A 23,425-nucleotide genomic window follows, 5' to 3' on the forward strand; every position below is an offset into this window, starting at 1 on the left:
GAGCTTTGTATGTGTATCTGAGCTCCATGACTTCTCTGTGGAAGCTCATATTGAGGATTTATTTGGAACTAACCATGGGAATAACTCTATAGCTAATTGTTCATGTTGCAAGATTCAAAAGTTAGGTGAGCACAAGTTCCGAAGATAAACAGTGGCTGTGGTCTGTTCTTCTGTAAAGGTACTACTGATTTATGTTGACAAAATATGTACTAGGCAAAGCAGTTCATTCTGACCTCTTTAAGGCCGTAATCCTGCATTTGCTTTGAAGAGAAATTGAATTTTAGGGAAAGAAGACTTTGAAGGGTGGATTTAGAGTAGGATGTGCAGGATGCCAGATCTGGGAGGCATTCTGCAGTTTGATAAAGCAGTTGTAGTCACAATTTTAGGTCTCCACCAAAACTCAGTATTTGGATGTGTTCAGTGATGGCTGGCATCAACAGTCTAATAGGAGTATAGAAAAGATATTTCTTGAAGAAAGAGGTCAGTTTGTTATATTAATGGGGGAACTTCTATAAGCAAGGCCTTTGTGAAGCACATTTTGTTGTTGGTTTTTTGTTGTTGTTGTTTTTTCCATGTTTTTAATACTCTACTGTTTTTCAAATCAGGTGCTTGAAGATGCTAGGATTTTTGTTGTTGTTGTTGTTTGTTTGTTTTTTCCATTCTTTAATGTATCTGGGTTTTAACACTGTTTCATTTGGGATCTAGAAATCTCATTGATACTAAGAATAAGAATTAATCTCTCTCCTCTGTCTATTTTTTTATTTTTTACTTTGAGAAGTCTAGTAATTTGGCAGTCCTTGTATATGCATCAAACTTCTGTGCAGATCATCTTCTGTGGTATCTTATTGCTCATACAATATAGTAGGGAATGAAAGCTGCATTAATTCAAATGTCAGTTCCAGGATAGAAAAGGCTTTCATTTTGTTCTGTGGGGATGAAAATAGCTGGATTTGGGGTCATTTCTTGTGCTATAATACTAAATATACTTTTGTGTTAATTGAAGCCTTACTAACTGACCTTTTCTACAGTTGGATGCCTTAAAGGCTTAGAAATGCTGGCAGCAGAGATAATTGATGGCGGCTAGAAAAAAAGAGATCAGTCTTTAAGTAGAAGCTAGTCTCTTTCTCTTTGGTTTGCATTTGGCCTATGGACAATATTGGTGTGCGCAGGTTAAAGCTGGAGGTAGCTGTGTGATATTTTCAGTGTGTGTATGTATGTTTTTGCATGAACACATGCTGCTGATATACCAAGCAAGAAATGCTTGAATCTAGTTCCTAAAACAAAGCAAAGAATCCTGCTGTATTGATTGAATTCCTATAAAAAATAAGGTAGTATCAAAAGCAGCAATGGGGAGATAATGGTAACAAAAGGCATGCAAAATAGTAGTGCCTTAATTCTCCTTCTTGATAAAGGAACTAATTGATTGCATGGAAATAGGAAAAATTGCAATGTGTAGTTTGCTCTCTTTTCACTAATTCATTAGCTACAATCAGGAAGAGTCATAAAACCACTGAAAAGGAGATCAGGTTTGGACTATTTGCTAAGCATAAGCCCTCCTAATTTGTGTAAGATCTGCATAAATAGATGAATAGACAATAAAATAAAAATAATGTATTGGAATTATGCAAACTCATGCATTACAATGCATTTTAAAATTATTTACTCTTGGCAGCTCGTCATCTGTAATTAAATTTCTGAAAATTGACCTTCCTTTTTCTTTTTTCTTTTTTTTTTTTTTTTTTTTTTCCTGTAGCACACCTCTTGCTGCACACTAATGAGATGCTGTGGGAAACTTAGACAGTGTTTGCTCTTTGATCAGACCAGCCCAGTGGTGGAAAGACCACGTAGGCAATACTGCAACGCCCTTGGCAACACTTAAGTTACTAAGAAATCTTTGCTCTGCTCAGTCCTAAAGAAACATTTTTTGAAACTTCAGCATTATTTCCCTTGTAGATGCAGGATTCAAACTGCAGAGTTAGGCAGAGTTAGTGACATGCATACATGTACCCATCTCTTGCTGCTTACTTAAGAATTGGGCAGAAAAAGATGTGTGCTTTGTAACTCCAGTTTTCTGTGTGTGCTGCTTAATCTGCTATATGCTTCCTGTATTATCATAAAATGTGAATCACTATATTTCCTTACTTCTGTAGAAGCATCAAATATGTCTGAATGTAAAGAATGCTATTTGTTCCAAGTCTTTCCACTTATGTGCCTCTTGTTTCTCAGACTGCATGATACATTTCTATTGTGATTGAGATGGTGGTTTGTGATATTCTAGTTCTGTTCTGGTATCATAGAATCATTAAGAGTGGAAAACTAAAATAATCTAGTCCAACTATCAGTCTATCCCATTTCAGGGCATCCCTGCAAGCTCTGTGTGCTGAGTGATGGAAAGACCTTTTTTCCCCACTAGCATCAAACTCAGTACTAGAGCTAAGCACCATAAGTTCAATGCAGCAGATGCATTTGACATCTGAAGCAACCATCCCTGAATTATGTGCCCCACATCAGGAGACTGCGTAGAGAATGTGGGTTGACAGGTATGCTGCTACTTACAATCTCCAACTAGGAGCTTTTGATATACTTGGTAAGCCTCATTCACTTCTCATTCAAGTCCAACAATGACTGAACAACTTACTTGAAACTTGTGTAGTGATACAAATGAAAATGTGTAAATGTGCCACATAGACACAGTCCTCTAGTGGATATGATTCTTCTATTGTATAGTGTTATTGTAGCAGCTTTGTGAAGGAGCTGGAGAAAGGGAAAGTACTGGTCTAAGGACAGCAATGAAAGAATAAAGCTGCTCCTATCTGAAGTAGCACAATAAGCACTAACACATCCAGTAGTCATTAAACTTTTTTAAAAGATCTTATGAGAAAGTCATAACTTGCATTTGAAGCAAAAGTGAGCAAGAAAACTCGACTGGTCCACTGCTTCACTCCACGTGGGATTCCTATATGTGGCTTTGGTGTTTTTTCAGTAGATAGACTGGCTGTGGCAAACCATATTTGCTCCAGTTTTTGGAGGCGGAGGTACTTTGTTTTTTCCACCCTATGCAATTCTGTGTTTGTCAGGGAGAAATATGGTATTGAAATGCAGCTTCAAAAGGATTTGGGTCAATTGTTTTCTGATTGTCATTTTCCAACACAGAAATGTATTGTGTTAGGTATGTGCCCTTTCATTGTCAGAGGAGGCTTTTAAATCTGGCACTGATGTGGGCTTGTGGTTTGTGTGGTTTAGATTAACTGCTGCTTCCAACTAAGGTTAAGTGTTTAGTGTTACCCAAATGCTCCTTATTGTCAATGTTTTTTTTCCACTTTAGAGTTATGCAAATTTTGTTTTCTATGACACTGGGAAAAGTCAAGGAAAAAGAAAAGCTGCATTACCATCATTTCCTGGCATCTCTTGCAACCATTAAAATCGAAGTAATCTCAGTAAAAGGTTGCAACTGGCACCAAAGGCACACTGCACAATTATTCCTGGAGTAGGAGCGCAAAAATAGACTCTCAAACTTATGCTTGTTTTGTCTTTCCTTCTCTTCACATGCCAAGCCCTGCTGCTGCTTTTCCTATAACATGTACTCAGTTGATGCCTCAATGCCCTTTCAGCTGACACATTTGTCAATGCATTGGCAGACTACTGCTTTGGCTGTTTCAGTATCACAGTTACTGGCTTAACTGCTGTATCTGCTCTTCCATTATTCCCATATTGCAGCAGTCTAGATCCTGCTCCTTGATGTCTATATGGATTCCTTATTTCCCATCTACAAATCTCACTACTTCATTCCTTACGGTCTCGCATTTAAGAGCCTTCTCTGTGGCATCAAAACTACGATTACATCCCTTTACTCTTTGAATTCCTTTATTTTTGTTCTGTGTGTGTTCTTTTTTGTTTGTTTTTTCCCATGTCTTCTATTTGTTCTATTATAATACTTCTGAATTTATATATATCTACAGAAGTACTGTGCCCCTAATGCCATTAAAGTGTGTTCTTCTGTATTGTTACTGTGCTACATAGTTGTTAATTAACACAGATAAGCTGGCTAAGATTCTTAGGACCAGTTATGTTTCATATCAGATATGAAATCATGTTGAGGATATTTGTGAGTAATATATGTTGAGAGACTGAATTTCTCTGTCACGGGTACTGGATACCCAATCTGAACAAGTCTATGTCATTCTTCAAAATGCCCAATCGTAAGAGTATATTTCCCATGCAGTTTTCCCTGGCCTTTTATTTCAACACCATATATATACCAGATAGTGTCTGTAAGTTTCCTTGTGAAATGCTTACTTCTTTACTGAATACTTCTGCTTACTGTATGCTGCCCACGTATCCTGCCATTTTGTTATCCTCTAAGAGTTTGTCTCTCCCCTGCCTCCCTGCTTTTATTTATACCTCTTTCACCTCCAATTTACTCTCAGTGTTGGGATACATGTCTTACATCCCTCATAACCAAGAGTGTGCTTGCTCTGGAGTCGCTGAACACCTGGGAAACTTTGTCATTTAATTCCATTGTTGTAGACCACATTGCTTTGCCTTTCAAATCATTCATTTTCATAAAGCTTAGTTATATTAGACTCAGAACATAAAATGCTTTTAGTTGAGCACTAATGCTCAAAACAAATAATGAGGAGCTCCAACAAAAGACTTTGTTTTCAGTCTTTGTGCATGCTTTAACTTGGCATGGAAAACAATTTCCTTGGTTTTCTTTCTGACCTTGGGCAAGTAATTCCCTTTGGCACATCTGTTTTCTTCTGTGAAATAGAGACGAAGATGCTGAGCAGCTTTGCAAAGGATTTTCAGAGTTACAAATAAAAAGCATTCTATAAAAGGTAGTTGATATTTTTATTCTTAACATGATTGTTATTCTGTATGTCAGTCAGAGAAAGAACTACACTGTCTATTCTTAGCAAATAATAATGGTGATAGTTGTTTTGACTTGTCTGAGGTTTTCTTGAGTGGCTAAGTTGCTAATGGAAGTGATGTTCTCTACTCCTACAGGCTTCTCAGGTTTTTCACACCCATGTATTTTTTTTTATTTTATTTTATTTTTATTTTTTTCTTTGCAACTGATGTAGCGTCTTCCTTGTTTTCTTTTTATTCTTATAAAAAGTCTTTTATCTTAATGTAGAATCTGTTTCTTTCATGGCAAATGGAAGGTCTAGCATTAGTATTGTTTGGTCTTCAAATCACTCAGCTCAATTTACTAGTCTAGTAGAATTGCCTTTTTTTTTTTTTTTTTTTCTTTATGAAAAGGGAACTTTTATTGCACGTCTCTTTTGCTTTCTCCCCTTGCCCCCCACGCCTCCCCCTTTTCTTTTTTGGCTTATGAAAATAGATTCCTCTGCAATGCCTCACACACACACACACACACACACACACACACACAAAAGTTACCCTACTGTCCCCTTTCTGTCCCCTTTGCTGTTTGCACTGAAGGAAAGAAAGCTCCCAGATTGCTATTCACAGATTTCCTTTCCTTTGGAGATGGCCTTATTTTGAGCAGTATTGTTCAGTCATATCTGTGCTTGGGAGAATGCCAAGCTCATCCAGGGCAGCACAGGCAGCTTTTTCCATTGTAGGGCTTCCAATCAAACTAATGCTACCAGCTGTGTGTTCTTTTGTCTGCCCTGGACTAGGTTGTGCTATTGTGCTTCACACTGCATCTCTACAGCAGAGCCTGTTGTCTCCATACTAATATTTCAAGCAAGAAGGGAGAATTATGAATCATTAGCATTCATAAGAGGGGAGATGTAAAGGAACTTTACACAATGTGAATTATGCTAAGAAATGTTTTTTCTAACCATGGAAAAAGTTGCTGGTGATGGGAGGGGAGGAATAGTAGTCCTTTGCATTTATATCACTCCAAAGGACAAGGGGGAATGGTTTTAAGTTGAAAGAGGGAAGATTTTGGTTGGATGTTGGAGGGGAAGTACTTTACTAGGAGAGTGGTGAGGTCCTGGAACAGGCTGCCCAGGGAGGTCGTGGATGCCCCATCCTTGGAGGAGTTCAAGGCCAGGTTGAATGGGGCCATGGGCAACCTCATCTAGTAAATGTGTATGTTTGGTGGCCCTGCCAGGCAGGGGAGTTGAAGCTTCATGATCCTCGAGGTCCCTTCCAACCTAAGTCATTCTGTGATTCTGTGAAATTGTTTTACAAAGGTATCACACTATCATAATCTACTCATAATCCTGAGAAATCAGATTGCTCATCCTAAAAAATATTTTGTGCAACAAAGTAATGGCAGAGGCAAGAAGAGGATTTGAACCTTTAGATTCTCAGTCTGGTGCCAAATCTTCAAGATTTTGCTTTTTTGTTCTTGGAGAAGATGGGTTGAAGTAGGTGGGGGGAAAGAAAAAAATAACAAAAGGATGTGGAGGAAGGTATGTGAAGAGTGCATTACTTTGACCATAGCAGATGCTAAGGGGAAAGGGAGAACAGAACAGGACATGAAAGAATGAAAAGGAGAGCTCTGCACTACTTCAAAGATGAAAAAGTAGTTAGGAAAGAGAAGTTGGATCTGAGATGGAAACACTGGAAGGAAGAACTACCTGACAATCTGATGGGCAGTTGACAAGGAAATGGTGTTTTTTGTCAAACGTCAGTAGGAATGTTTTGTTCTCTCAAAAATAATTTTGCCATGTCTTGTTTTCAGCAAGTCCATAAAATGGGAATTGTTAATGATCAAGATTTAAACATGTTTTATGTTAATGGATTTTCCCCTAATTCTTCTACCCAGACGTTCAGAGAACACAAAAGTAGACTAAATCCTAAGATGTTACCTTTTGATAAAACTGTCTCTAATTTTATATTAAGCTTCTTTAAGACTCAGTCTTTTTGTTTCCATATAATTGCTGCTATGCAGCAGGCAACTAGCTATTAAAAAGGGTATCAGACACTACGTGCTGCTTAATAACTTCTTAAATAGTGTGCTGGTAAGGAAAATTAAAAGATTCGGAAAAAAAACAGGGGCAAAGATGAAGAAAGAAAGAATGGGGGAAGTTGCACAGTAGACTGAAGTCATATATGCTTCATCATTAAAGTAGGTAATGAACTATAATCTACCAAGGGCTATGCATAAAATAGAGAGTTTTCATTTTCTTTAGTGGATGAATGGAAATTGCTCATACAAAAGTTTGATCTGAGATGCTAGCAGTAGATAGGATTTGGCTCATGCTAGCAAGGGATCAGCACACAATAAAGGGAGGATTTTAGAGTTTCCATTCATTGTTTACTCCCCAGTCAGCTAAATGAACTTTGCAGATAGTCATCCTTGTTGAGATGTCAGAATTGAGACTAATTTTGTTGATATCTTTAGGTTTTTTCTCTAGTGCAAGTCACTGCCTGACTTAAATTGGCTTTACCTCCTCCTTTCTCTGCTCCTCTTCAATTAGTGCTCATGTTGAGCACTGATATAGCAGCACTGTACCTGGTACCCTCTCCTCTAGCCAGGGCTGCCAGCAGCACAGCACAGCTTCTCCTTAGCTCTTTACCATGGGCAGCATAAAAAGAAGTGGTGCTTTTCTGCAATGTACTCATCTTCACATGGTAGAGGCGATGGTGGCAAAAGCCATTATTTGGCTAAGGTTTTGTAGCTATGCATATTCTTTGAAATACTATTTTTAAATGTATTTCAAGGCAGTTCAGGGCTTCTGAGTGTGAGGAGCTGTCACCCTCTGAGCCAAAGTGTGGATGCAACAGTTGAGTACCAGGTGAAAAGAGATTTGAGAAATGTTAAGTTTTAAAAATAACTATATTGTTTATCTGCCTGCTGGGATGATCTGTCAAAAGAAAAGTGCCCTATGTGACTGTAGAATTGAACAGAATATCTACAGGTTGACTTGGAACCAAAATAATCTAAATTTTTGGCCAAAAAGAGATATTGAGTGTTCCATTTAGCAGCAGCCATTGTAACTTGGCTTTACCAGATGCACTCACTTGAAGTTCTCATTGCATCCTTCAAAGAATGGTGTCAAAATGACATGTTATAGAGGTCTTACTTCCCTCCATACCTGTGAGATTTCTAGTTTATTTTTCAAGGCTCAGATGAATAACTAAATTTTAATGTGGTGGATTTCATGATGCTGTAGTTGGTACACTCCTCAGTACAGATGGAAGTCTGACTGAAGAAAAGATTTCTCAACAGGCTTGTTAGTAAAAGCATCCAAAACTGGTTGCATAACAGAGATACAACTGCTCTTTCTGATAATGTTTTCTACCCTTATAATTTATTCTTTAGAAATGAGAATTTTTGATTATTTTTTCCAAAGAAACTCTAGAACATAAAAAGCTCAAGTTCATCTGTTAAAACTTAAATACAAGTTGATTTGTAGAGACAAAACAAACTAAATTCAATTACACATTAATTACAGATACTGCTAGCAGTCTCATTTGTGTAGTGAAGAGGACAATTGGTTAATGTTTACAGAGAAAATGCAGATGAAGAGGCTTTCTATAACCATATTAGGGGGGAAAAAAAAAAAAGAAAAAAAAAAGTATAGTGAATAATACTATCCTCACCCCCCCAGCAACAACAGCTTATCAAAACTACATAGAAGTTCTGGTTTCAGGTGTTCAAGTCACCTCATGTTGAATTTTGCCCCTTGAATCAGGTGTCTGTCCTTATGCAGGTCTTGATTAGTACAAACAGGGTCATGGAGGAGTTGATTAATTTTATGATTGCATTAATAAATCTGTAAGTACTTTTCTTGTGCAGTGTATGGGGGGAAAAGACCTCAGGTTCTCATGGGATTTATTTATTTTTTCCTCTCTGACCTCTCAGAGAATGGCTGTTGTGTTGAAATGGGGAGCAAACTGAGCAACCTTTTAGGGTAAACAGTGATCCATCTGGTAGTTACTTTTGTTTAATCAGCAAATTAAATGGGAGTAAAGTAAGGCCATTGCTGAAGCTGAGATCTCATGATAACTTTTTACACTTTGACTTTTCAAGTTGCTATGTATGAGATTGATATGTTAAAATTTATTATCAGAATAAGAAAAAAAATAAAATGAAAAAATCAGTGAAAAATTAATAAGAAAACTGTCACAAATTGCAAGATCCAAATCACGGTAATCTTTTTATTATTTCTTACACATTTGTGCATCTGCTTTTAAGCTCACTCTTAATTATAGGAGTTAATTATTTTCCTGAGTTACAGCAGTGAGTAGTTATATCTAAAATGGATACACCGGTAGGCTCTTAGAGCAAACATTTTAAGGATGTATTCGTAACTATGGCTGTTAAAACTGTGCTTTGCTTGAAGTGCATATATTTATTAGCCTAGCTGTAATTTATTTATTTTAAATTGCATTGGCCATGGTCTTTACATCAAAAAATATCATACCGGACACAAAATTGGGTTTTTACATTCTCTACATGCCATGCTATGTATAGGCTATACTAGTATAGCAATATTCACTGGGTAGCTGCAGCAAGTGACAATGAGCCCAAATGCAGCAGCTGCAGACAAAGAAACAAAGGAAAAAAGCTGCTTATCCTTAGAAGGCCTCAGATATGCAGAGATCTACAACAAGATATTCTCACCTCCACTGCCGTCCCTTAAATGAAGTCTGGAAAGGGGTGGATCCTGGCTCCTTCCCTTCCCATTGTTCAGGTACATTGCATGCATCGGAGCTCCCCTGGGTTTGCCCTGCCTTCCCACCAGGAGCTCAATCAGGCTGTGACTTAGCATTTCTGCTACACATGCCAAACCAAATTAAAGGCATTTTTCTAAAAAAATAATGATTTTTGAAATTATTATTTTTGGTTGATGGTAAGGCTGTCAGTGTTACGAAATTCAGTAACTTTGCATCTTGAGAAAGTCAAACTGAAGTGTGAAATGTAAATCTGTGCATGTGCAAGCATGTGTTATACAAGAAGAGAGTCTGTATGTATATATACAATAGAGAAATATTTTATATTGTTCTTTAGGCATTCAGTATTCTCTCTACATGATATTTTAAAATCTTTGGACAATTTTTAACTTCAGCTGCTGAAGATCTAATTTTTAATAGCATCGGCTATCTGGTACTTAGGAGAGTGAGCTAATGCCCAGACAACTTCTGTGTAGAGATAATCCATGTTGTGAAACAGTAGTTTTTATTTTCTGTTTCTTCATTGTCGAGTTTGCAATGGAAGTCTATAGAAGTCTGTTTGAGCCTGACATTTCTTCTGTTTTGAATGAGGATACAGCAGTATTTTTATATCTCTAATTGGCAGTAAGCTAATATGACATGATTGTATCAGCAGTAGATCAAGCATCAGCTTGGAAATACAATCTTTAAGGTCATAGTGACTTCAGTTGTAACTGTTTTGAAAGGCAAACTACCATTTAAGTAATTCTGTGTATGTGTATGCATATGTGCAGTTTTGTTGTGTTGTTGTTGAGAAGGATTCAGCTAAGCTTTTGTTGATGGGGGGTGAGGGGGGGAAGGGGCTACGAAGACGTAGAACTCAGTCTCACATTTTATCTACTAACTCTTCTGCTGGATCCAAGAGAATTTCTGCATGGCTAAGAAGTGTATGAATATTGTACATGATAGTATGACAATTGTGATTCTGTGATAAGGTATAAATTTCACTTTCTATGTGTATATATTATATCAAAAAATAACATTGTCATATTCTGACTCAGAGGTGATCTCTGCAACTCATAGACTCATTTACTAGAAAAGCTTTTTCTGAGAGAACAGCCCTTTTTCCAGCATCTAACTCTGTGTTTTATGTAGTCTCTACATGTACAGGAATAAGTTCAATTTGCAAGCATAATTGTGTATTGCCTCAACCCCAGTGTGTACACTTCTCACAGACATGCTATGGAAGAAAGAACTAAATGGGCAGCTTCAGTCCAGAGGCTATTGTAACAAATGAACATGGTTCAGTGTCGAGAGAGAAGGTTTTAAGCATTTATACAGTTTGTTTGCTGATATTAGCATTTGGCCCTGTGGAGCTAAATGTTTCCTGCTGCTTTCTTCCCCTTCATGTTTCAATAACTTGCTTCCCACTACCTGGTGTTACAGTGAGTGCGCTGATTATTCTCAGTCTGAAAGTGTGCCTGTAAACGTACACATCTCCAAGCTATTTTTGCAGCGTGGGCTGACTCAGATATATTTTAAAATATCATGTCTGAGAGACAAGAATGTTACACTACATATTTAATTGGGTGGTGTCAGGACTTTCTAGTACTGCATTCCTGTTGAATTAAAGCAGACTTCTGCAAAATCTAGCTTTGATTTCGTTCATCAATATTTAGCTGGGAGGATATCTACAGTAGCTCTTGGTGTTTATTGATGGATAGATCTATATATCAATAATATATATATATATATATATTTATTTATTTTTTTTAAATTCTTTTTTCCTCGAGCAGTAGCATTTTCATCAGAATATGCAACCTAAAAATTGCAGTAGTCTATGGGAAAACTATCAGGAAAAAGATTCAGAAGTGACCTAAACATAGTCCTACAAATTGTTTACCTTCCTGTAAGTGAGGATGATGAGGAATGTGAGCAAGCAGCATCCTAGATGAATAGCTAGCTAAATAATAGCTAAAATAGAGAATTTTAAGATCTTCCTTATATTAGTAATTTGTGATACACTGATTTTTATTTTTTTTCTTTTATATATCTTTCTGGAGAAGATTAGTTGTGAACTCGTTATTACCTTTAACCTAAAGCCCAGAAGCTGGCCCAAAAGCTGTGGTATGTTCAGAGCAAATACAAAGGAACACTTTATTCTAAGCCAAAACACCTGGAAAACTTTGTGGGAACAGTTATCCTCTCATCTGCATAGGTGTTTGTATCAGTTAAAGCCCCAGTGGTATCACGTTCCATATCTCACCGTCTTAATGAGAATAATGTGCTGTCTTTCTAATAACGTGTATCTCTGCATTTAAGACCTCCAGTGCCATCCTTTGGCTAGAAAGTCATGCTCCCCATGAGCCTGATTGCAGTAACTCCATTCATGTTGAATAATTCCTCATGCTGTAAATATTCCTATTTCAATCAATAAGTGTTTGTGGAGTAAAACATTACTCATTGTAAGTAAGAGCCATATGAAATAAGACGACAGGTTTGCCACTAGAGTATGTTTTTTATATTTTTAAGGGCATGTGTTCTCACTTGCGGGTTTCCTGTTTTTCGCTTGCACCTGTCATGTGCACAGAATATTCCTGAAAGATAAGAAATGACAAGGCTAATATTAGATGTGTGTAGGTAAATAAATACTACTGTTCTATGGTTCTATGATTCTATTTACAGTCCCATTATCTAATTTCCATGTGTATATACAGATTAAGTGTATATGCAGCTTTGCCAGTGGCAAACTAAGTATTTCAGAATTTGGCTATGGGCGTACTCTGGGGAATTATGCTACCAGCTTGTATTGCTTCCTCATTCGAGCTCTCAATTCTATTAGAAGCCCAACATAAACACTTGACTCTGCCTTGTTTCAAAGGGTAATTCTTCAGAATTACAGACCTAATCATTGTTAATTCTTTTGGTATTTATTGATTGCATTAACATTAATCACGATAAACATCTCTGGTATTAATATGGTTGTCATTTGTATAGCACTTCAGATTGTCTGCTTGTAAATCAGCTATCATTAACTGAACAATTAGTTACAGGGTGCTCTTTGTGTAAGCACCAGCATGTCTGTATTAAGGAAGTGAGGAGAGTGAATACATATAAACTGTTCATTGAGTTTTGAAAATGTTTTATTTTAGCCTTTTTTTTTTTTTTTTCTTAAGAAAAAGAAGAGAGAACACATACAATAAGTTAAATAAGATTATTGAATACATCTCTTAAAACCCATTAGTAGTTCTGTTTTTTGCTTATCAAAGTTAATGTACCTAATCCTATTCTGTTTTTTTGGTGTGGTTTTTTGTTTGTTTGTTTGTTTTTTAAGTTCACAGTGAGACTTAATTGTTATTTCTTCAAGCTTTTTCTGTGTGAAACAAAGATGCTATCCATGAAGCTGTTGTGCTGGATAGATAAGTGCTTATCTTCTTGGGAAGTCGCATTAATTTGGTAGCTGGGATTTGCTCCCAATGTTCCTCTGAGGGTCCAGGAGTTAGCTTCCATTTTGAAGGCATAATCCACTTCTGGGCAAGGCAAAACAGACAGTCTTTCAGCTTTCACCACGAGACAGCTCAAATTGGAATAGAGAAGCCTTATGACTTCATGAACTACTCAATGTACAAAATTTTATCCATATTTCACTTGATTAAACTGTTGTATTTCAGTGCCCAGTGTCTGCATTTCAGCAGTAAACACACTGAGCTGCTCTCATCTTGAATTTTACTGTGTTCTCTTACAGCCTGTGACCTCATGAACCAAGGCATCCTGGCCCTCGTGAGCTCCATTGGCTGTACATCAGCAGGTTCCCTGCAGTCACTGGCAGATGCCATGCACATCCCTCACCTCTTCATCCAGCGCTCATCAGGAGGAACGCCAAGAAGCAGCTGTGGGCTCACCAGAAGCAACCGCAATGATGACTACACACTCTCTGTCCGCCCCCCTGTCTACTTAAATGATGTCATCTTGAGAGTGATCACAGAATATGCATGGCAGAAATTCATCATTTTCTATGATAATGACTATGGTAAGTATTAACTGAGTAATTTCTATCAAATCCTTAAATCTGTGGAAAGCAGTCACACTATATCTTCTACTATGTTGTATTCCTTCTGAACGCTTATGCTTCTGTAAGTATTTCACAATACAGGAGAGATTCTAAAATCCATTTGTATTTAAAGGTTAATTTGATAATTTCTGTCATAGTTAGCTGATAAACAGAGAAATTCATTTACTCAAGAGTAAAAAATTTAGCAAGTTTGCTTTTTCTTTTTTCTTTTCTTTTTTTTTTTTTGAGATGATTGTTTGAGAGGTAACATGTAAATTTTTTATTTTTTTTTATTCTGTAAATTGTTTCTTGCATTGTGAATCTCTCGTCTTTTATAAGCACACATTTAAAAACAGAAACTGAGGCAGCAGTGAATGTAGGACAGGTACCTCAGCAAGAATAAGCTGCTACTTGTACATGTGAAACTTACAGAAAGAACTTACGTAGGGTGAAGCGCTTGAGGAGAAGGGGTAGAGAATACAATATTCCTTCTTTTTTGGTACATTCAGTGTTCCTGAGAAGTGCTGAGTTGACAGTGACTGTGTAATAGAGTAAGTGTGACATTAACAATGGCATCAGAAGTCAGACGGTACCATCCTGCTTGGTGAGCCAAGTTTAGTTCAGATAATCTTCTGCAACTGAGAGCTAGACAGATTGCTGTAGTAGAGGTGCATTGTCTAACAAATTTTATGATCTTTTTCAATGGAAAATTGCTTTGAAACCATACTTGTTTTCTTCAGACACATCCATTATTCATAAGTAATCATGATTGGTTTGGATGAACATTTTAAAACTTATTTTCAAAGTTAAATCTTTGAGTTGTTGAAAAATGCAAACTTCAGCGACTTGCTGTGCATAATAGCTGGTTCATTCAGGTCAGGTGTTATTGATTTTGGTTCTCTGGCAACCTAATAAATTCTTAAATTAGAACTATAGAAAATGATGAATAGGAGAATTCCTATTTATAACAAAGCAGCACCTAAAAGTGCCAGCTATAGAATCAAGAACATGCGAATAAAAACTGATCCAAAAAGCTTACAGCAGAGTAATTTTGTTCACATTTTATCAGTTTATGCTACTTGAGTACTGGTGTAGTTATAAAGAGGACTCTAGTCTTGCCAGCTAAAGAATACTTTTTGCATGTATTTGTTTTAAAAATCAGACTTTAACATTTGTTTGTTTGTTTTTTCATAATTGTATTCATAAATAGTTTTAAATTATCCAGGTCATTTTGTCCTTGATTTCTGGATAGGAATCTCATTATGGTGTAACTCATGTCATGCAATTGCTTGAGATACATCAACCCCAGATGTAACTTGTAGCAGATATTCTTCTTCATCTTCTATTCTTTCTTCAGTAGGCAAGTAATGCTGTACTGAACCAGACAAATTGGTAAACTGACTCTCATCAGTGATAATTGTCTCGTAATTAGGAAAAGATGCAGAAAAATGCCCTGTATTTCATATGTGCTAAGCAGTCTGTCCATATCCTAACACTATTCTATTCAGGTGATATCATCAGGCTTGACACAATATTTTGTGTATTCTTAATTCTTTTAACCAGTTCTTAATCTATGCTGTTAGTTTTCCTTTTACCTGTGATTACATGATTTTTATAGCAGTCCCTAATGAGCGATTTTGGCAGTAGCTTATTATAAATATTAATGTGTTTCTCTCTCCCCTTTTCCGGACACTTTCTTGATTTGTTCCTAGCATTTTCAGTATGTTAGAAGGACACTATTTCTTCCTAGGTTTTGTACTGACCAGAGAAGGGTTTGCACAGAAGGCAGGATGGAGGAAGCAAAGGCATAAAAGGCATGAAATTGGGAGCTAGGATCACTTATTTAATGGATTATAAAGTGAGGAAATCTAAATTCAGTGTCCACCCTACTTTGACTTGGAGATGAGACTTAATTACCTCTAGAAGTTCCATCCAACTCAATTATTCAGTGATTGCAATCTTTGAGAAAGTTGTTTCTTTGGGTTGGCCTTTAGTTGCAAAATACTAATACTAACTAAATAAAAAAAACCTAACAGTTTGAGTTTTAAACAAGCAAGTTGTCCTGAGAACTCCATAGGAACATAAGGAAGGGGGCATTGGCTTCTGTTCCTGTGAATGAAATTAGGACTAGATGAACTTGCTGCGAGGCAAGGCATCCCAGTGTTCAGTGTGTCAGTGCAGCAAAGTTTGGTTGCATTTCCTGGTGGAAGCCACCATTCCTCAAAGTGGCTGAGAAGATCTGAGGCAGTATTTGATTTATTTATTCTCTCAGCTCATACAGATCTGAGCTCAAATACAGGCTGGAAGTTTTGCTCCTTTAACTGCTAGCAGCAGTTAATATTAGACGTTTTAATATAATATTTAGTATTAAATATTAAAGTAGGAGGGAGATCAGCACTTGCATTAGCATGAAACTCATAGCTTTTAATAGGGAAGGTATTATTTATTTAAAGCGAAACACATCTATCAGTTCTCTGAAGTACACCTGTGCAAACACAGCTGTTTGTTATCCCAGTGTGGGTTTTGGCTTTTTGGGGGGCTTTTTTTGGTGATCTTTCTCAAGATAGATATCATATCCTCAAGTGATATTTCCATAACACTAAATTACACTTGAAAATTAATGAAAGTATAGATTTTGCTGTGTTAATTCTTTATTTTTGTTCTGATGTTGCTATAAATAATATGGAAAAGCTGTCAGGGTAGTTTTGACAGTGATTAAATTTAATGATTTAGTACACAATACTGTAGTTGTGTTCCTAAAGTTATTTCTGGGAATATTTTTGATATGTGAAAGACTTACCCTTTGTATATGCAATCATTTTTCCAGCAATAAAGTTAGGCTCATATCCAACGTGAATACTGTGCTAAACTGGCTCCTTTAAAAGAGGTTGCAACCATTTGTGTGGCAATTTATAAATATCATAGTTTTGTAATCATATGAATTGAACTGTTTTTGATATCTAACTTGCAATCTATCAGGATTCTTTTTCATTATCAGAGGATGAAAGAATTGTATATAGCTGGAAATGTGTCTTTCTGCAGGGCAGAGAGGTATTTGCTGGATGTTATCTTTTTGTAAGAAATGACACATCTCTTTTGAGTAGAAGTAGACAAGTGTATTCAGTTATAACATTTTAGCACTTCTTTCAGCTTAATGCAAGAAGATTCCAGTCTACTTAAAGTGCCTTTATCAACTGAGAAAGTTACTCTTCGAAGGAAGCAGTTATTTTAGTCACTCTTACAGAGATGGGTGTTCAAGGAGGCATGCAGAAATGCATTTCTGGAATAACTGACATACAAATCTTAACTGCTAGTTATTTATTTTCTTAAGTAAAATTTTTGCCAGGTTGACTTCTAACACAAAGAAAATGACATTCGCACCTTGATAGTAACAATAATAATAAAAAAAACATCTTTAATTGTTGTTGTAGACGTAGCTAAACTAACCAAAAAATGTATAAGATCTTTGTCCTTTGTTGGTGATGGCGATTTACCAGTAACAACTGTGGCATAGAAGAGTGAATAGTGGGTGAGGAGATGTGGGAAGAGAACATTTTAACTTAAGCATTGACTTAGGTGTTTTTTGTGTTTACTTCTTTACCTTTAGCGTATAAACTGAGATGAACTTAAAAAATCAAAATAAGTCTCCTTCTCTTCACCCTTGCATTCTGCTTGGGATGATCTAAATCCAACTCCTAGTGAATTTAATGCAGTTAGTCCCCTTTTATTCAGCATGTATTGTTCCTTGAGGCAAAACAAAATAAAATCCTACCGAACCATATGAACTTCATATGAGGATATTAAAAGTGTTCCAGGACAATCCTGTGCTTCTGCAAAAAACATTAAAGATGGCTTTCTTGCACAGTTAGAGTAGAAGGCATGAAAAGCAACAAAATTATCAAGTGAAGTAAAGAATTTCTCAGGCTGCTGTTAGAAGTACAATTCACACAGTACATACAAACCAAATGTACTTTGTTTGAGCTGCCATACTCTTTTTGATTAAGAGTATGGACAGTTCTGTGTCCTCCTTTAAGCCTCCACTAAGTCTTTGATCTTGTCCTTTGGACTGTCAGCAATTTGTTCTGTCAAATCACTTCCAGACCAGGTAATGGAAATGTAAACCTTAGACCTCTGAAAGTAACTAAGTTTAGGTTAGTGAGAAGAGCCACTGACATATGTAAATATTTTTCAACAAACTTGATCAAGTTATTGCACCTTTACATACTGATCTCAGGTTCAAAATGCAGTTTGTAACAGTAAATAATGCAAATCCTTACATGCTATGGACCAACACCTGACCATGGCCAGTCCTCAAATATTCACAAGAAAACAAAAGCTCTTATGCATATATCATAGAATGGTTTGGGTTGGAAGGGATCTTTAAGACCATCTAGTTCCAAGCCCCTTGCTACAGGCAGGGACACCTGCCACTAGACCAGGTTGCTCAAAGCTCCATCGTCCACAGTCTCTGGGCAGAAATTAAATCAGAGAGGAAAACAAATGAAATCATAATGGAAGATCTGAATGTGAGCACCCAGGTTACAGAAGCATAGAAACGGACACAGAATATGTATATATTTATTTTTATTATTATCTCTATTGTGTAGTAACAAGAAGCAAGCTTTTGCAATTCATGTCTTTCTTTTCAGGCAGTGTGTGCTCACTGTATTTTCCAGGAGGACATAGATACTTCCCTGTAGTAGTAAATTTTTTATAAAGAAACCAGTCAATCACTGCAAGAACATAATTGTGAACTTTGTGCCATTTAAAATGTAGGTATTTCTGAGTTTGAGATGAAAGGGAGAAAGTCTCACTGCTTGGAAACATTTATTTTTAATGTTTTGTTGGTAGCAAAGCAGATAAAATGTGTGATCTTTCTATCTAGAAATGTTAAGGGAGTAAGACTGTTTCTGGAGAATGAATTTTGCCCTATTTCCTCTTCTCTTTTCAAGTAGAGATAGTAATATTTTAAAACCTTTGTATTTTAAAAGCAAATGATAAGTTTAGAAATCCCACTTCTCCATCCAAATTTCTGGCTTAACCTTTTGTTTTTCAACCTGGTATGCCTTCAATATGCAATCATGGTTGCTAATTTACATCATATTTACTGATTCTAGGATTAAGATCTCTTTGCTTGCATTTTTTCACCATCTTATTAATAGTGCATGATACAGCAGTGGATATTTGCCAGTCACTTAAGAGGTAATTTAATTTTAACTTTTTTTAAACTATAAAAAACAAGACAATATGTGGGGGGTTTACTTCATGAAGCAAAAGGAGGTAGTCTCACTGCAAATTGAGGTTGAATAAATTATTGAAAACTTCATTGGAAAGGAAAGGTGGAGGTTAGTGAGGCAGCTGTTGCAGATCTTTGTATTTAACTCTCAGTGGTTTCAAGTTCTTTTTGCACTGGGTAAGGATTAAGACAGTGGTGAACTGCCTGCTTGCAGCAGGAAAAGTTGACTCAATCTGACAGAGGATTTTGGGGAAGGACACCAAATATTTATTAGAAGAAAAAAAAAAAAAATCAAGTTGGAGAGTTGTGAGGTCTGCAGAACTATGAATTTAAAAGAGATTATCCCAGAGTGGTGGTGGCTTACAAATAAATTGGGTGCAATGTGATAGCATGGGAGGACAGTTCTTTAAAGATCATGCAAAAGGAGATATCATACTTGGAACTCAGAAGGCAGAGCTCTTTGCAGAAGGTGTTGTAAAAGGAATGATACTCGTAGCTGATGCCCACCTGCAAGTGCAGGTCCTCAATTCCCAGTGTCTCCTTTCAAAAACACGTAAAGCAAATAATTCCTTTGACAGTTGCCTGCATAAATATTTTGCAGAAGGAAATACATGATGACCATAGACAAATATGTGCTTGAAACTGTAACATTTTCAAACTATTTGAAGTTTTAATGCAGGCTTAATAAAGATTCATAAAAGAATCACACTCTCTGTAATCAATTGCAAATGCTCATAATTACCCCGAGGTTTTTTTTCAGCTGCCTGATGACTATAATATTTACAAGTCCAGCTCCAGACAGTCTTAAGTCTGTTTATTGCTCATCTGTTTTTGGTTTTTTTTTTTTGCCAACTTTCTGTACTCTATTGCATCACTGTGCCTCAATAAGCAAGATATAATTAATTCACGCTTCTTATTGAACTATTTTGTTTTTGCATTAGTATGTATTGCATCATCCAGACAAGGAAAGGAACATGTATTTTTCATCTTTGTAACTGTACTGTGTCAATTACGTTGCAAATTGGCGGCTGTTTGTGGGATCTTTCACATTACCTTGCTTTTGCTCATTGACATGCCACTGCAAATTGAACATATATTCTGGCTGCCCCTAAAATTATTCACTTCTGAGATAAATGGACTGCTGTATTGTATTTTTCCAGTGGAACAATGACCATGCTTCTGTTTTTTACACTGATATTGTTAGGGAAATTCATTTCAGGAGCTATGCGTCATTTTGTAGAATGGTGAGAGAAGATAATCCTTTGTTCATGTTGATTTCCTTTGTGATGGAATAGCTTGAATGCTTGGTCTGAGCACCTTATGTGTTGTGTGTCAGTAAAAATGGAAGAGCGAATTTTCTGGAACTTCAAAGTTGAGGTCAAAATCAAGCTGTAGATGCTTTTCTGATGTCTGTGTAATTATAATCTCTGGAATTGAGATGATATCTTGAGGTTTTGCTAATTTGTGAGATTTCATTTGTGCATGGGCAGACTGCAAGCCTCAAAAGGAAAGTGATTGGTCCTTTTACTGTTCTACATTGCTGTTAGCATGTCCATATCAACTTTTAATACAATTTTGGTATCTTTTCAGCAGTATTAAAATTTAGCTTGCAAATGGTTATATTGGCAGCTAGATTAGTTGCTAAAATAGAAAACTGTTAAACAAACTACTTTGCATGTTGTTTTGAAGAAATTATACCTCAATATGTGTTGATCCTATTATTGCCATAGATGTTGTGTAGTTTTATAAATTGAAAACAAAACTTCTCTGATACAGTTTTAATCAGTCAAGAGAGAGACAGGAAAAAGTGATAAATGATTCACTGCAGTATTTGTTAATCGTAGTTTAACTGCATTATTTTCAGAGTTTGCATTCTTTACGTCACCAATCCACTCATAATACGTTCCTGTCCCTATAGTGTACACTTGTAATCAACCAAAAAAATTATTGAGGTGCACTCAAAGTAAAATTTGTCTTGAGTAAGATGATCACACACACTGTCATGCTTATTCTACTACCACAATGGGCTGCCTGGACAGTCACTTTTCCTGCCACCTACCTGGACAGGAGCACGAAGTTCCTCACACTCCTGAACACCAATAAGGAATAATAGGGATCTACAGGGAGAGAGATGGTGCATAACGTACACAGAAGCACAGCTTTCCTGCACCCAATCACATGTACCTAGGCATAGGTATTGAGCTGTGTTACACAACTGTATAAGCTTTAAGTATGGTTTTTTCAGGATTGGCATAATTTTTAAGAAGAAAATAAATGTTGAAGATAAGTAGTTCTCAGCTCTAAGCTGTTATCTGAGGCAATGGAGAAAATTTTTTTTCTCTGCAAGATGCTGCTTTATGCAAAGGAATCTACTAGAGGCCTTCTGAAAATCTCTAATGCCAAGTGTGGTCAAAAAGAAATGAAGAGGTTTTAAGCAGGTTATGCAGTCAAAAGCATGTGATTGTAAACTGTATTGGCTTGTCAGCCTCTGTGAGAGGGGTGATCACAATCTGGCTTTTTTCTATTTTCAAAAGCCTAAAGTAACAGCTGATACTCAAGGATTAGTTCTAGCTTCAATTTTATTTCTTTTTTATCTTTTTCTTTCTTTTTTTCTTTTTTTCTTTTTTTTTTTTTTTTTTTTTCTCTCTCCTTTTTTCTCTGTTAAAAAGCTGAGAAATTGAAGTGAAAAATCTTGTATGAATCATCAGTGTGGCTGGAAACTTAAGTCTTGCAGGATTTGTGAACTGCAGATGTTGGTAGTATCTGTCCAGCAATATGGATTCAATTTCCTGAGATTACCAGTATTGATTTTCCTTGTTTAGAAGGTAATCTCTAATAACTGAGGAACAGAGTGATGCTAAAACAAACTAATGGCAATGACATATTCAGAGGATCTTTGCAAGTAGGGTTTTTCTACACATTTCAGTAGTACTGCAATAGTTTAGATCAAAAAACAAAATTGAAGATACTCGTTTCTTGTTTGGTTGGGTTTTTTTTTTAATGATTTGAAGTGGAAATGATTTCAGAAAAGAAAAAAAAAAGAATATTGATGTACAGTTTATTTCTTTTTTCCCAGCTGGATGATCGTAAGAAATTTCAGACATTTGTTTAAACTCTTTTTCTTTAATCATGAAACCTCAAAAAGTTGTGCATGAAGAAGGAAGGAAGTAAATCTTATCATTTACAAATTTTAATGTTACCTGAGAAATAGTTTCTTCACTTGCTTGGTCTCAGAAATTTTGATAAAACAAATAGGATCCCAGCTGTAAATAAGCATTTGAGCTTAAATATTTTAGTGTTGAAACTAGTTTTCAGTTCTTCAGTACTGATAGGAAGCAATAATAAGAATAGATATAGGTGTGGAACTGTGCATTTTGTTGGTGCTGTTGTTTTTCTTGGTGCTGTTTTTGTTTTTAATTTTGGAGGTTCACTGAATTACATATAAACTTACTAATGAGAGGAAATCCCACTGCGTGCAAGTAGAATGAAGGACTGCTACTGAATCATCATGCTAAATTGTTGTTTTCCTTAGTTTAGATCTTAACCACGTTAATAAACATCAACACACGCACAGGAATGTGAATGCTTTGCTCAAGGCTTTAAGCAGAACCGTTGCATTGTCAGATTCTAGCCAGAGCTGCATATCTCCCTTGTGTGCGGTGCATTTCCATAACTAATAGTTGCTGTCATGTTAGCCATCATTGTGTAAGGAAGAATCACTGTGCTAGGCTTAAAAAGCTTTCTTGATAATAATTTGGACAGTGTCATTTGTTATACAATGGCTTTTCTCATCAACTGTACAAATAAAGTGGTCTTTTGTGTAAATCAACCAGTGAATATTTATGACAAGTGCATTCACCTTTACTGCCACAGCTGAATCAGTTGGTATTTATCATCTGGGTACTGCAAGGAAAATGCTCTCAGATCTAAAATGGTATCAGAGGGAGGATGAGCTAATGACTGTAAACCAGCTTTGAGGTAACCACAATGCTCAGCAACAGCAAGTACCTTGTAATTTAGACAAAATACAATGATAAGGGTAGACAGATGGATTTATTGTTGGTGGTGAATACCACCATATTTCTCTTTTCCTAGCCATAGCGTGATCTGAAAATTTATTTTAAAATATTTCATAGAATCGCCAAGATTGGAAGAAGAACAAACTTTTCCTAACATCCAACCTGAATCTCCCTGGTACGAGTTGGGGCCATTTCCTCTAGTCCTGTCGCTTGTTATATGGGAGAAGAAGCTAATCCCCCACCACACCGCAACATCCTTTCAGGTAGTTGTAGAGAGTGATAAGGTCTCCTCTGAGACTCCTAAACAATCCCAGTTCCCTCAGCTGCTCCCTGTCACTCTTTCATGTCTTTCTTTTAGTGAGGGGCTGAAAACTGAACACAATACTCAAGGTGCAGCCTCAGCAGTGCTGAGTACGGAGGGACAATCTCTTCCCTGCTCCTGCTGGCAGTGCTATTTCTGATCAAGCCAGGATGCCATTGGCCTTCTTGGCCACCTGGGCACACTACTAGCTCATGTTCATCTCAGCATCTATCAAGACC

The 23,425-nt window shown here is 36.5% G+C and overlaps 1 protein-coding gene across 7 annotated transcripts in view; it reads left to right on the plus strand.

Moving 5' to 3' along the window:
- The window catches only part of GRID2 (glutamate ionotropic receptor delta type subunit 2), a 637,614-nt gene that overhangs the window by 366,860 nt on the left and 247,329 nt on the right, over positions 1-23,425 (plus strand). For all 7 annotated transcript variants that reach the window (XR_001554883.2, XM_015861346.2, XM_032444177.1 and 4 more), the window contains one exon: positions 13,325-13,609. Coding sequence is in view for 6 of the 7 variants with exons in the window: in XM_015861346.2 (XP_015716832.1) it covers positions 13,325-13,609 (285 nt within the window). In the remaining variant the exon portion in view is untranslated. The remainder of the gene's footprint in view (positions 1-13,324; positions 13,610-23,425) is intronic.

This window comes from Coturnix japonica, chromosome 4 (assembly GCF_001577835.2).
Source record: "Coturnix japonica isolate 7356 chromosome 4, Coturnix japonica 2.1, whole genome shotgun sequence".
NCBI classification, from domain to species: Eukaryota; Metazoa; Chordata; class Aves; order Galliformes; family Phasianidae; genus Coturnix; species Coturnix japonica.